Below are 13,303 nucleotides of genomic sequence, written 5' to 3' on the forward strand. Positions count from 1 at the left end.
TTTTGGGAGGAAAAGTGTCATATAATCTGAAAAATATGGTATATTACATCTCAGCCAATATTAGCCATTAGTCCACTGGGATGGGCACAAAACAATGCCCAGGCCAAGCATGCAATGCCAGGCCATCATGCCGACCACCTCCTGTCCTTTCAAATGTCAAATAAATGTAAATTATGTTATAAAATGTCATATAATGAAAATAAAGTGATGAGTTGCGAGAATACAGGCCATGTACTTACGTGTCTGTATCCAGGGAAAAGTAATCGTAAAGTTTAACTATTCGGGGGTGATCGAGTTCTTTGTGTATTCTATACTCTCTGCAGGCATGCCTAAAACAAACAGGCGGGTTATAGAATTCGGCTGCGATGAGTGGCGGGTTTTTATTATGAAAGGGCACAAAAGTACTTACTTGTGGTAGTTTTCCTTCTTCTCGTCTCTCCAGCTCTTGTTGAGTTGGTGAATTTTCACAGCAGCGTATCTTTGTTCATAAAGATCAAAAGCCTGAAATAAACATTTAAACACCATGAAAAATTATACTTAAAGCACAAAGTCATCTGAAGGAGTAAGGAAAGCGATGCAGCGGCTGCAGTCCCAGAAACCGGTGCAAAGGATGTCAAATACTGTGCGCGAAATTCAGTCCCAAGTCCTGATTCTGGGGACACTACTCATAGAGCTCTTCTGCAGAAATCCTGCACTTACTGTCCGTACCTCTGTTATCACACGTGGGCAGTAGTCTAGGTACCTGAAATAATACTGCGCAGGTGCGAGAAAGCGGAACGGAGGAAGAGCGACATTTTAGGAACAGAAAAATGATACCCCGATGCAATTGTAGCAATATTTGCATATTCGTTGAAGTGTCAATTTTTCCATTCCAGAGTGAAGCTTTGGGGAAATAACGGTCTGCAATGGCAAAGTAGGAGTGAAGGTGCACTGAACTGCTCGGCCATGTTGGGGGGGTCACCAAGTGACTGTGCTTGGTTTGAACAGTCGTTTTATGCTGTCAAAATCCCCTTATCACAAAGGGAAAATAAACAATATAATATGTCCATTAAAGGGAATCTGTCAACAGGTTTTTGCTCCCTCATCTGAGAACAGCATAATATAGGTGCAGAGACTATTTCCATCACTGTGTTCCTTAATGGGCTGCCTTCTGTAATTTTGATAAAAATCACTGTTTTCTCTGCTGCAGATATAGCATTTCATCTAAGTAACTGTTTTTGAGGGTTTTTTTTGATGTTAACTTTTTTTATGACCCTACAAGTAAGCGTTTCTGTAAGAATCATTACCAGACCTGTTGCCCAGTATGAACCATTACCAGACCTGCTGCCCAGAATGAAGGATTACCAAACCTGCTGCCCAGAATGAAGGATTACCAAACCTGCTGCCCAGAATGAAGGATTACCAAACCTGCTGCCCAGAATGAAGAATTACCAGACCTGCTGCCCAGAATGAACCATTACCAGACCTGCTGCCCAGAATGAACCATTACCAGACCTGCTGCCCAGAACCATTACCAGACCTGCTGCCAAGAACCATTACCAGACCTGCTGCCCAGAATGAACCATTACCAGACCTGCTGCCCAGAATGAACCATTACCAGACCTGCTGCCCAGAATGAAGGATTACCAGACCTGCTGCCCAGAATGAAGGAATACCAGACCTGCTGCCCAGAATGAAGGAATACCCGACCTGCTGCCCAGAATGAAGGAATACCAGACCTGCTGCCCAGAATGAAGGAATACCAGACCTGCTGCCCAGAATGAACCATTACCAGACCTGCTGCCCAGAACCATTACCAGACCTGCTGCCCAGAACCATTACCAGACCTGCTGCCCAGAAAGAAGGATTACCAGACCGGCTGCCCAAAATGAAGGATTACCAGACTTGCTGCCCAGAATGAAGGATTACCAGACCTGCTGCCCAGAATGAACCATTACCAGACCTGCTGCCCCGAATGAACATGAACCATTACCAGACCTGCTGCCCAGAATGAAAGATTACCAGATCTGCTGCCCAGAATGAAGGAATACCAGATCTGCTGCCCAGAATGAAGGATTACCAGACTAGCTGACCAGAATGAACCATTACCAGTCCACCTGCCCAGTAGGAGCCATGACCCCACCTGCTGACCAGCACCAACAGCTAGGCAAAAAAAAACCAGAAATGTAACTGCTAAAAAAACACAAAAAAACCCTGAGCAAATGAGAAAAACCCAAGAGTTGAACCTCAGACCAAGAAGATGACTATAAACCTTACCTTGTAGACTTCACTAAAACCGCCTCGCCCTAGTAGATGAAGTAATAAATAACGCTCGTTCAACGTGGGGTGATCTTTAAACCTGGAAAGATTAAAATAGATAAATAAAATGAAGCTTATAAAATAGGAATTTTACAGATGTAAGTTCCTGCTATGGTATGTATACGCACTGTGAATTATCTTCATTGTTAATTCTTTTCAGCTCTCGAATGTGAAGATTTCGGACTCTTTCCAGGCGTTCCAGCTCTGCCTGGATTTCAGCTTCCTCCTGCAGATCGACACATTACAAAGCACTGATGAATACACCCGATATGCTTCTTACACATTTTTCCCCAGTAACAAATGATTAATACAAAGATTTCATTATTTTCCCTACCTTCATGAATTGTTAAGAGAGTTCACTCCACTTATGGCATATCACAGGCTGTGCCATAAATGTCTGAACTGCAAAGGTCTCAACTACCAGGAAAACAGTGGTCTCCTTCTCCAAAATAGGTGCCAGGAGCGTCCATCTGTAGATGTGGACACTGCTGGATTACACATTATTGATTAAATGGGAGGGTGAGGATACATGCCGGCATACCTCAACTTTCATATTTTGGGAGGCTCCTATTCACATGAATATTTGTGACCTGCACTATATATCTATTAAATACTGTAACAGTATCATTCTGTTTTTACCAGGTGCTGCACATTATATACTCAATGACCACAACAGATCACAGCAAGGTGCAAGAATACTTTATATAAAGGGGAACAATCACATTGAAGCATACAGGCAGCTTATTATCAAGAAAAGGGAGGTGAGCGGACAGATATAAAAGCTTTCAGGCTTAAAGGGGATCTGTCACCAGGTCAAAACTGGCCATTTTTTGCTTTTATTTTATTTGCACTGCTTACCTGAGAATTGACAGTTTTTGTTTTTTCTAAATCCACCATACGATTTCGAAGATATGGGCCTTTTTATTTAGTGCTCATTTTCCCCCTGATATTTACTAAAGGGTGTGGCTCAAAGGGTAATGACTCAGAGCAGCCTAAAGACACGCCCCCACAGGATGCAGTGAGCCACGCCTCCTTGGTATATGACCACAAAAATTAGCACTAAATAAAAAGGCAGTATAAACTGAACTTTTTAAAACTAGATTTCGTTTTATATAATACCCCTTATCTGCACACCACTGCTAATGAAACAGCACTAGTGAAATAAAAGTATATAATTCTATACACACACCACCCTGATAAAAATATGTTGCCCAGGCAGAAAACCGTATATACTTTTTGCACTTACCATATTTTTCGGATTATAAGATGCACTTTTCCTCCCAAAAATTTGGGAAGAAAATGAGGGGTGTGTCTTATAATCCGAATGTAGCTTACCAGGAGGTGGAGAAAAGGCGCTGTGATGGGACTGCGGTGGCTGTGTGGAGCAAGGTGGAAGGGCAGGTGTCCCAGATGCTATGTCGGCGGTGCGGGCTTCAAATAACGGCGACCGGAGTTGGTGCGTGCGCAGATTTAGCTCTTGGCTGAAGATCTCATATGCGCATTGATCTCTCAGCAGCGGACTTAACACTAGAAGTCCCAGAGAGGAGTCATTTAACATTTCTAACTCTGGAACCCAGAGACCGGTCGAATGACCTGAAGGATTTTATCGAACATCCTTTGTTGAGGTGCATCAACACAATTGCCCCCCGCAGATTCCTCAGGCAATGGTCACATTTACAAATGAAAGGATGCTAATTGGAGCCATCAGAGTTGTCAGTTTGGACTAAGGGTCATTTGACCCTAGTTCGGGACTTCAGGGGGAGCTTGAAATTTCTGGTGTTAAGGAAAATGGCGCCCTGAGGTGGGACGTGCACAGAAGAAATCTCGAATTCTCATGGAGCCGAGAGCCCAATCTGTGCACGCGCCAAGTCCGCACGCCATTTTCTTGAAGCCCACACCACCGACAGCATCTGAGACACCGCCCTGCTCCACACAGCCAGCACGGCCGCCACCACAGTGCTTACAGCATCTACCTACTCCAGCACCACCCCTGTCAACTGTGACTTCGCTCCACCACCACTACCACCATCTGGAAAGACACTACCGGAGTATATGACAACCCCGCTCCCTTTCTTTATATTTTTTTTTTCCCTAAATTGGTTGTGCATCTTATAAAACAAAAAAAATGGAAATCTGTGTGCCTTTTTCTGACATGACTACACCCTAGATTGTTAGTATGGGGATCTCAGGATTAATGGAAATAGAAATGAATAAATGAATGAATGAATGAAAAAAAAGAAAATATCTAAAAAGAACCCATGAGAAAATGAATTGTGGCAGAAAGCACTGCACCTACCACTCCAAAATATGGATCAAAATACTGAGACTGCAAGTGACTGTCATATGGGGGTTTTCAAGGTGTATGTGCTGCAAAAAAAGGTTAAACCCACCCCCCCCAAAAAAGAGAATTTTGTTTACTTACCGTAAATTTGATTTCTTATAGTTCCGTAGTGGGAGACCCAGACATTGGGTGTATAGCTTCTGCCTCCGGAGGACACACAAAGTACTACACTCAAAAGTGTAGCTCCTCCCTCTGAGCTTATACACCCCTTGGAGAACCAGATCTAGCCAGTTTAGTGCAAAAGATGAAGGAGAATAGCCACCCACAAGTAAAAACAGAGCAAGAACCGGAACAACCGGAGACTCTGTCCACGACAACAGCCGGTGATAACACGCGGAACAAGAAACTGCCAACAGGCAACAGGGAGGGTGCTGGGTCTCCCAATACGGAACTATAAGAAAAAGAATTTACGGTAAGTAAACAAAATTCTCTTTTTCTTTATCGTTCCTATGGGAGACCCAGACATTGGGACGTCTCAAAGCAGTCCATGGGTGGGAATAAACAGAAAAACTGAGAAGTAGGCGGAGCCTAACTTCACAAATGGGCGACAGCCGCCTGAAGGATGCGTCTGCCCAAGCTCGCATCTGCCGAAGCATGAGCATGCACTTGGTAGTGCTTTGAAAAGGTATGCAGGCTAGTCCAAGTGGCAGCCTGACAGACCTGCTGAGCCGTAGCCTGGTACCTAAAAGCCCAAGAGGCACCGACAGCTCTGGTCGAGTGTGCCTTGATCCCCGGCGGGAGGCACCTGAGAACACTGGTAGGCATCCGAAATGGTCGACCTAATCCAACGGGCTAAGGTCGGCTTAGAAGCAAAGAGGCCCTTACGCCGACCTGTGGTTAGCACAAAAAGAGAGGTGCACCGCCTAAGAGCAGCGGTGCGAGATACATAGATCCGGAGCGCCCGCACCAGATCCAGAGTATGCAACGCTTTTTCAAAGCGATGAACAGGAGCCGGACAAAAGGAAGGCAGGGTAATGTCCTGGTTAAGGTGGAAAGGAGAAACCACCTTAGGGAGAAAGTCCGGAGTCGGACGGAGAACCACCTTGTCTTGATGAAAAACCAAAAATGGTGAGAACCAAATTGAGGTCCCAGGGATCCAAGGGCCGCCGGTAAGGCGGGATGATGTGAGACGCACCTTGCATGAAGGTGCGGACCTGAGCCAGCCGGGCGATACGCTGGAACAGAACTGACAAAGCTGAGACTTGTCCCTTGAGAGAGTTGAGGGACAGTCCTAGCTGCAGACCGGACTGTAGAAAAGACAGAAGGGTCGGCAATGAAAAAGGCCAAGGAGAATGGCCGGAAGAGCGACACCAGGACAGGAAAATCTTCCAAGTCCTGTGATAGATCTTGGCAGAGGAAGACTTACGGGCCCGAGTCATAGTGGAGATGACTTCAGGGGGATACCAGAAGCCGTCAAGATCCAGGACTCAAGAGCCACGCCGTCAATCTGAGAGCCGCAGAATTCTGGCGGAAAAACGGACCTTGTGAGAGAAGGTCTGGACGGTCCGGAAGATGCCACGGCACCTCTACGGACAGATGGAGCAGGTCTGGGTACCAAGCTCGCCTGGGCCAGTCCGGTGCAATGAGGATGACTCGACGGCCCTCCATTCTGATCTTGAGCAGGACTCTGGGCAAGAGAGCTAGAGGGGGAAACACGTAGGACAGACGAAACTGGGACCAGTCTTGAACCAGAGCGTCCGCTGCAAAGGCCTGAGGATCGTGGGAGCGAGCCACGTAAACCGGAACCTTGTTGTTGTGATGGGATGCCATTAGGTCCACTTCCGGAGTGCCCCACTTGCGGCAGATTGACTGAAACACTGCCGGATGCAGGGACCACTCGCCACTGTCCACGGTTTGACGGCTGAGATAATGTGCTTCCCAGTTTTCCATGCCTGGGATGTGGACTGCGGATATGGTGGACTTGGAGTCCTCCGTCCATTGAAGGATGCGTTGAACATCCAACATTGCAAGGCGGCTGCGTGTCCCGCCTTGGTGATTGATGTAGGCAACTGCTGTCGCGTTGTCTGACTGGACTCGGATGTGCTTGCCCGCCAACAGGTGATGAAAGGCTAGGAGAGCTAGAAACACAGCTCTGGATTCCAGCACATTGATCGAGAGGGCTGACTCGGACGGAGTCCAAGTGCCCTGCGCTCGGTGGTGGATACATACCGCTCCCCAGCCGGATAGACTGGCATCCGTGGTGAGGATCACCCAGGACGGGGCCAGGAAGGAGCGCCCCTGAGACAGAGAGAGGGGTCGAAGCCACCACTGAAGAGAGCTCCTGGTCTGTGGCGACAGAGCCACTAGCCTGTGCAAGGAGGAAGGCCGCTTGTCCCAACAGCGGAGAATGTCCAGCTGCAGAGGACGCAGATGGAACTGGGCAAAGGGAACAGCCTCCATTGACGCCACCATCTGACCCAGCACCTGCATCAGGTGCCTGATGGAATAACGGTGGGGCCTCAGCAGAGAGCGCACCGCCAGTTGGAGGGACTGCTGTTTGACTAAGGGCAGCTTCCCAAGTGCCGGCTGAGTCTCGAACTGCATCCCTAGGTACGTGAGCCTCTGGGTCGGAGTCAGAGTGGATTTGGGCAGATTGACAAGCCACCCGAATTGGGCTAGAGTGGCGAGAGTGAGCGAGACACTCCGCTGACAGTCTGCGCTGGATGAAGCCTTGACTAGAAGGTCGTCCAGGTAAAGAATCACTGCCAACCCCTGGAGGTGCAGAACCGCAACCACTGCTGCCATGACCTTGGTGAATACCCGAGGGGCCGTGGCTAATCCGAAGGGGAGAGCCACGAATTGGAAATGTTCCTCTCCGATTGCAAAAAGTAGCCAACGCTGGTGTGAAACTGCAATTGGCACATGCAGATAGGCATCTCTGATGTCGATGGATGCCAGGAAATCCCCTTGGGTCATTGAGGCAATGACTGACCGCAGAGACTCCATGCGAAAGCGCCGCACCTGAACATGCTTGTTGAGAAGCTTGAGATCCAGGATGGGCCGGAAGGAACCGTCCTTTTTGGGGACTAGGAAGAGATTTGAGTAGAAACCTCTGAATCGTTCCCGGGCGGGAACCGGTACAATTACTCCGTTGGCCTGCAAGGATGCCACGACCTGAGAGAAGGCGGCGGCCTTGGAGCAGGGGGGAGTTGACAGAAAAAATCTGTTTGGCGGGCTGGAAGAGAATCCTGTAGCCGTGGGAGATGATATCCCGCACCCACTGATCGGAGACGTGTTGAAACCACACGTCGCCAAAGTGGGAGAGCCTGCCACCGACTAAGGACGTTGCTGGTGCAGACAGATAGTCAAGAGGAGGCTGCCTTAGTGGCAGCAGCTCCTGCGGTCTTCTGTGGACGCGCCTTTGTGCGCCAGCTGGATTTTTGGTCCTTGGCTGAGTTAGTGGACGAGGCCGAGGGCTTAGAGGACGACCAGTTGGAGGAACGAAAGGAACGAAACCTCGACTGATTCCTACCCTGGACAGGTTTCCTGGGTTTGGTTTGTGGCATGGAAGTACTCTTCCCGCCAGTAGCCTCCTTAATAATTTCATCCAGTTGTTCACCGAACAGCCTGGACCCAGCAAAAGGGAGTCCAGCAAGGAACTTCTTCGAGGAAGCATCTGCCTTCCACTCTCGAAGCCACAGGATCCTGCGGATAGCGAGGGAATTAGCCGAAGCCACCCAGTGCGGTGAGAAGCCTCCAGCATGGCAGACATGGCATAAGAAGAAAAAGCTGAAGCTTGGGAAGTTAAAGCAACCATTTCAGGCATAGATTCCCTGGCGAGGGAATGCATCTCCTCTAGAGAAGCAGAGATGGCTTTGAGAGCCCACACTGCTGCAAAAGTTGGGGAGAACGAGGCCCCCGCCGCCTCATATACAGATTTGGCCAGAAGGTCGACCTGGCGGTCAGTGGAATCCTTAAGAGAGGTGCCATCAGCCACTGATACAACGGTCCTGGCTGAGAGTCTAGACACCGGAGGGTCTACCTTTGGTGAATGAGCCCACTCCTTGACCACCTCAGGTGGAAATGGAAACCGGTCATCAGAACCACGCTTTGGGAAGCGTTTGTCAGGACAGGCCCTAGGCTTGGACACAGCGGCCTGAAAACTGGAGTGGTTAAAGAACACACTCTTTGTCCTCTTAGGTGAGGTAAACTGGTGCTTTTCTGCCAGAGAGGGTTGCTCCTCTGATACTGGCGGATTGAGATCCAGTACAGAATTAATGGAAGCAATCAAATCACTAACATCTGAGTCACTTTCAGACAGATCAATGGGGCACATGGAGTTAGCCTCCGAGCCCCCTGTAAAAGCATCCTCCTCGTCCCGCGAGTCAGCGTCTGAAACAGAGCCGCGGGACGAGGAAGGAGAGGGAGCCCTGCGTCTCCTTTTAGGAGGACGGGGTCTGGGACCAGATGATGAATCCTCTGTGAGCTCCGCTGAGAGAGCCCTAGCAGCAGAGGCACCCTGTGAAGGGGGCTGATGCATGCTCAGCAAAGTCCTGGACAGCTGTCCCATGGAGTCGGCAAAAGACTGGGAGATAGACCTAGATAAGGATTCTACCCAAGCCGGGGGTTCAGCCACAGGAGCCGGAGCAGCCGGAGAGACCACTGGGGATGCGACTCCAGGCTGAGGCATCGTCAGGTTAGAGCAGGCATCACAATGTGGATAGGTGCTCGGTTCAGACAGTAGGAGCTTACATGCAGTGCATACTGAATACAGCTTTGGAGCCTTGCTCCTCGTGTGAGACATGCTGCTGAAGTGGGGGCTCTGCCAGAGTGACCCCCAGAGAGTATATACAGAAGGTCCACAACCGGAGGTTGTGGCTTACCAGACCGCTGGAGCGGTTTGTGTGCCCTCCAGATCCCAAAGCCCGGACCCCCAAGCACCTCAGCAGGGATGCTGCAGCCAGCGCTGAACGCAGGGAAGAACGCTGAGAAAATGGCGCCGGAGCGAAGAGAGGGGGCGGGACTCACTCTGAGAGCGGGATCTGGAGGGCCAAAGAGACCTACAGGGGAGGAGACATGTACTCAGTGAGGAGTGTCCCTCCCCTGTGCAGAACGGCCGCTGGGCGGAGCCGCACTGTCCCTCTGCATGAATGACATGCGAGGGCAGTGAAACCGAAAGTAGGCCTCCGGCGAAGCCGGGGCCTAAATTTGAGCGGTGCGGCCGGCGCGCAAGCACCATCGGCGCAGTTCTCAGGCGACAGCCAGAGAACCCGCCGGAAATGTCACAAAAATCACTCAGCACACTCTCCCCCAACAATAAAGTACAAGGGACCCCATATCATATATAAACGTCTCAGGTACTTAGCTTGCTGAGACGCAGGGTTCCAAGTCCCTGGGGGCGAGTTCTCCGGTCCAGCAGGATCCTGAAGGGCTGCGGATGGAGACCGGTCTCCTGCCAAGCATGGAGAACCGTGCTGGCTCCCACTTCAAGCCAGAGCCCGGAGGGATGGTGAAGGAGCACGGCATGTAAGGCTCCAGCCTTGGAATCAACCTTAACAGCACCGCCGACACAGTGGGGTGAGAAGGGACATGCCGGGGGTCCAGGCTTGGACCCACTTTTCTTCAAACTCTTTTCAAAAATGAAAAATCAGATGAGAATGCATGTGTGGATGTATGCCTCCTGAACACAAAGCGATAAACTGGCTAGATCTTCGTTCTCCAGGGGGTGTATAAGCTCAGAGGGAGGAGCTACACTTTTGAGTGTAGTACTTTGTGTGTCCTCCGGAGGCAGAAGCTATACACCCAATGTCTGGGTCTCCCATAGGAACAAGAAAGAAAAAAAATATTCCTACTTTCCTCTGCAGGAACCCTTTCTGGAAATGAATATGGATGGAGTCCATGCGACAAAGATGTCCTAATTGCAAAAGCAGCAGGAATCTTTAACCCTAGCAATGCTGCAAGGCTGACCACTACATAATCGGATGTAATCCTTTACAAGGCATACACTTCACAGACCAAACTCATCTAGGAAAGTAACACTTATTAACAGCCAAGATTAGTGAATAAGCTGTAAAGCCGTCAGTAAGGGAACAGCTCCTCAGGTATCCAAATCAATTCAGCCATTGACTGGCGTGTGCATGGGAACGCAGATGATAATTCTTAGATGTAGTTCCCGTGCGCTGCTGGGAAAGACGTCTGTAAACGTCTGAGTGTGCACAGTGGCTCAGTGGTTAGCACTGCAGCCTTACAGCGCTGGGGTCCAAATCCCACCAAGGACACTATCTGCAAGGAGTTTTTATGTTCTCCCCGTGTTTGCGTGCGTTTTCTCTGGATACTCCGGTTTCCTCCCACACTCCAAAGACATACTGATAGGGACTCTAGATTGTGAGCCCCAATGGGGACAGTGTTGCCAATGTATGTAAAGTGCTGTGGAATTAATAGCGCTATATAAATGAATACAATTAATTATTATTATTATTATTATTATTATTAAACCATGTAGGAATTTTCTTTACTGTGCATTGTGGCTGTAGTCATTGTAAACACCCAGACAAATAAAAAAACAATATGCAACATAAACTGGAAAATCACAGCACCCCAGAATGGTGACCACGCCGTACATACCTTTTTCAAATGTCCAAGTCGAAGCTTAAAAATCTCTTCCTGCTCGTGATATTCAGCAGGGGTTAACCTGAATAACAAGAAGAAAAACAAAAGAATTAAAACGTAGCCATTAATATTCACCAAACCTAAAGATTTCCAGACAGACGCAGTCACAGTGTGCCTACAGCAGCTACAGCCCGGGAGAGCCTGGCATTCCCGGCATACTTAATAGATGACATTTCACCATTTTTAAAGTATATCTTTCCAACAAAGGAATACAATGACCTCACTTCAGCTCGTCCTTCTGCCAGGCTCAAGGAAAAATTAAAGTGGCTATTGAAAACGCAGCACAAAAGAACAAAATGTATTTCCGCTAGCACTCAGCTATAGAAATCAAGTGCAAAAAGCTAGTAACCCCAGAATGATCAGTAAATATCTTACCTGCCACATTGTACGCCTGCTCATCGGTAGTCACATACATAACAGATAAATGTACAATCTACACTGTGCAAAATTATTAGGCAAGTTGCATTTTAGAGGATTTTTTTTATTATTGATCAACATCTATGTTCTCAGTCAACCCAAAAGACTCAAATATCAAAGCTTAATATTTTTGGAAGTTGGAGTGTTTTTTTTTTTAGATTTGGCTATCTTAGGAGGATTTGTTTGTGCAGGTAACTATTACTGTGCAGAATTATTAGGCAACTTAATCGAAAACAAATCTATTCCCATCTCACTTGTTTATTTTCACCAGGTAAACCAATATAACTGCACAAAATTTAGAAATAAACATTTCTGACATGCAAAAACAAAACCCAAAAACTAGTGACCTTTAGCCACCTTTCTTTATGATGACACTCAGCAGCCGACCACCCATAGATTCTGTCATTGCTTGATCTGTTTACGATCAACATTGCGTGCAGCAGCCACCACAGCCTCCAGACACTGTTCCGAGAGGTGGACTGTTTTCCCTCCCTGTAGATCTCACATTTTATGAGGGACCACAGGTTCTCTATGGGGTTCAGATCAGGTGAACAAGGGGGCCATGTCATTATTTTTTCATCTTTTAGACCTTTAGTGGTCAGCCACGCTGTGGAGTAGTTGGATGCATATGATGGAGCATTGTCCTGCATGAAAATCATGTTTTTCTTGAACGATACCGACTTTTTCCTGTACCACTGCATGAAGAAGTTGTCTTCCAGAAACTGGCAGTAGGTCTGGGAGTTGAGCTTCACTCAATCCTCAACCCGAAAAGATCCCACAAGTTCATCTTTGATGATACCAGCCCACACCAGGACCCCGCCTCCACCTTGCTGGCGTCTGAGTGGAGCTCTCTGCCCTTTACTGATCCAGCCTCGGGCCCATCCATCTGGCCCATCAAGAGTCACTCTCATTTCATCAGTCCATAAAACCTTTGAAAAATCAGTCAAGATATTTCTTGGCCCAGTCTTGACGTTTTATCTTATGTTTCTTATTCAAAGATGGTGGTTTTTCAGCCTTCCTTACCTTGGCCATGTCCCCGAGTATGGCATACCTTGTGCTTTTTGAGTAGTAGGACAACATGTATAAAAAGTATCATGTGATCAAAAATACTCATTTGCCTAATAACTCTGCACACAGTGTATAAATTCATCACACATTTCATTGTCGGGCTGAACTGCAATACCAGCCACAGTCTGTAGACAGGAGGGGCACTGTTTCTTTATATAGCCATGGTTTATAAATTAAGGCAAGCTTACGTCGCAAGAATGGACCTTTACCTGCAGCTCTAAGTGTTCACATATTGAGGCTAATTTTATTATGGGGCACAATTAATATAGGTATTAAAAGTCCGTCCCTACTGAAGCCTTAAACAATACTCCAAACACACAAACAGCAAAAACTTACAATTGGGGTAAACTAGGTTTTACAAACGGGTCGTTTTCTGCTCCATTGACGGCTTTGTTTTTCCTCTGCTTTGGTTCAGAATTGGAGGATGGGGTCTGGGCACTATTTGACGATGGTGGTTTTCTCTTGGCCAGCTGCTTTCTCTGTCGCTCAATATCTTCCCTCTGTTGATTTACCCACTCCTGTTGCCTGTAAAGCAACCACAGAAATGGGCATATAAATGTATACATACGT

At 47.9% G+C, this 13,303-nt stretch overlaps 1 protein-coding gene across 5 annotated transcripts in view; it reads right to left on the reverse strand.

The window, feature by feature from the left end:
- Positions 1–13,303, reverse strand: part of TLK1 (tousled like kinase 1) — a 523,998-nt gene that overhangs the window by 15,188 nt on the left and 495,507 nt on the right. For all 5 annotated transcript variants that reach the window (XM_075317318.1, XM_075317317.1, XM_075317320.1 and 2 more), the window contains 6 exons: positions 13,070–13,258; positions 11,204–11,270; positions 2,427–2,524; positions 2,257–2,338; positions 410–501; positions 240–329 (listed from right to left, as the gene is read on the reverse strand). In XM_075317318.1, the coding sequence (XP_075173433.1) occupies positions 240–329; positions 410–501; positions 2,257–2,338; positions 2,427–2,524; positions 11,204–11,270; positions 13,070–13,258 (618 nt within the window). The remainder of the gene's footprint in view (positions 1–239; positions 330–409; positions 502–2,256; positions 2,339–2,426; positions 2,525–11,203; positions 11,271–13,069; positions 13,259–13,303) is intronic.

This window comes from Anomaloglossus baeobatrachus, chromosome 7, assembly GCF_048569485.1.
Source record: "Anomaloglossus baeobatrachus isolate aAnoBae1 chromosome 7, aAnoBae1.hap1, whole genome shotgun sequence".
NCBI lineage: Eukaryota > Metazoa > Chordata > Amphibia > Anura > Aromobatidae > Anomaloglossus > Anomaloglossus baeobatrachus.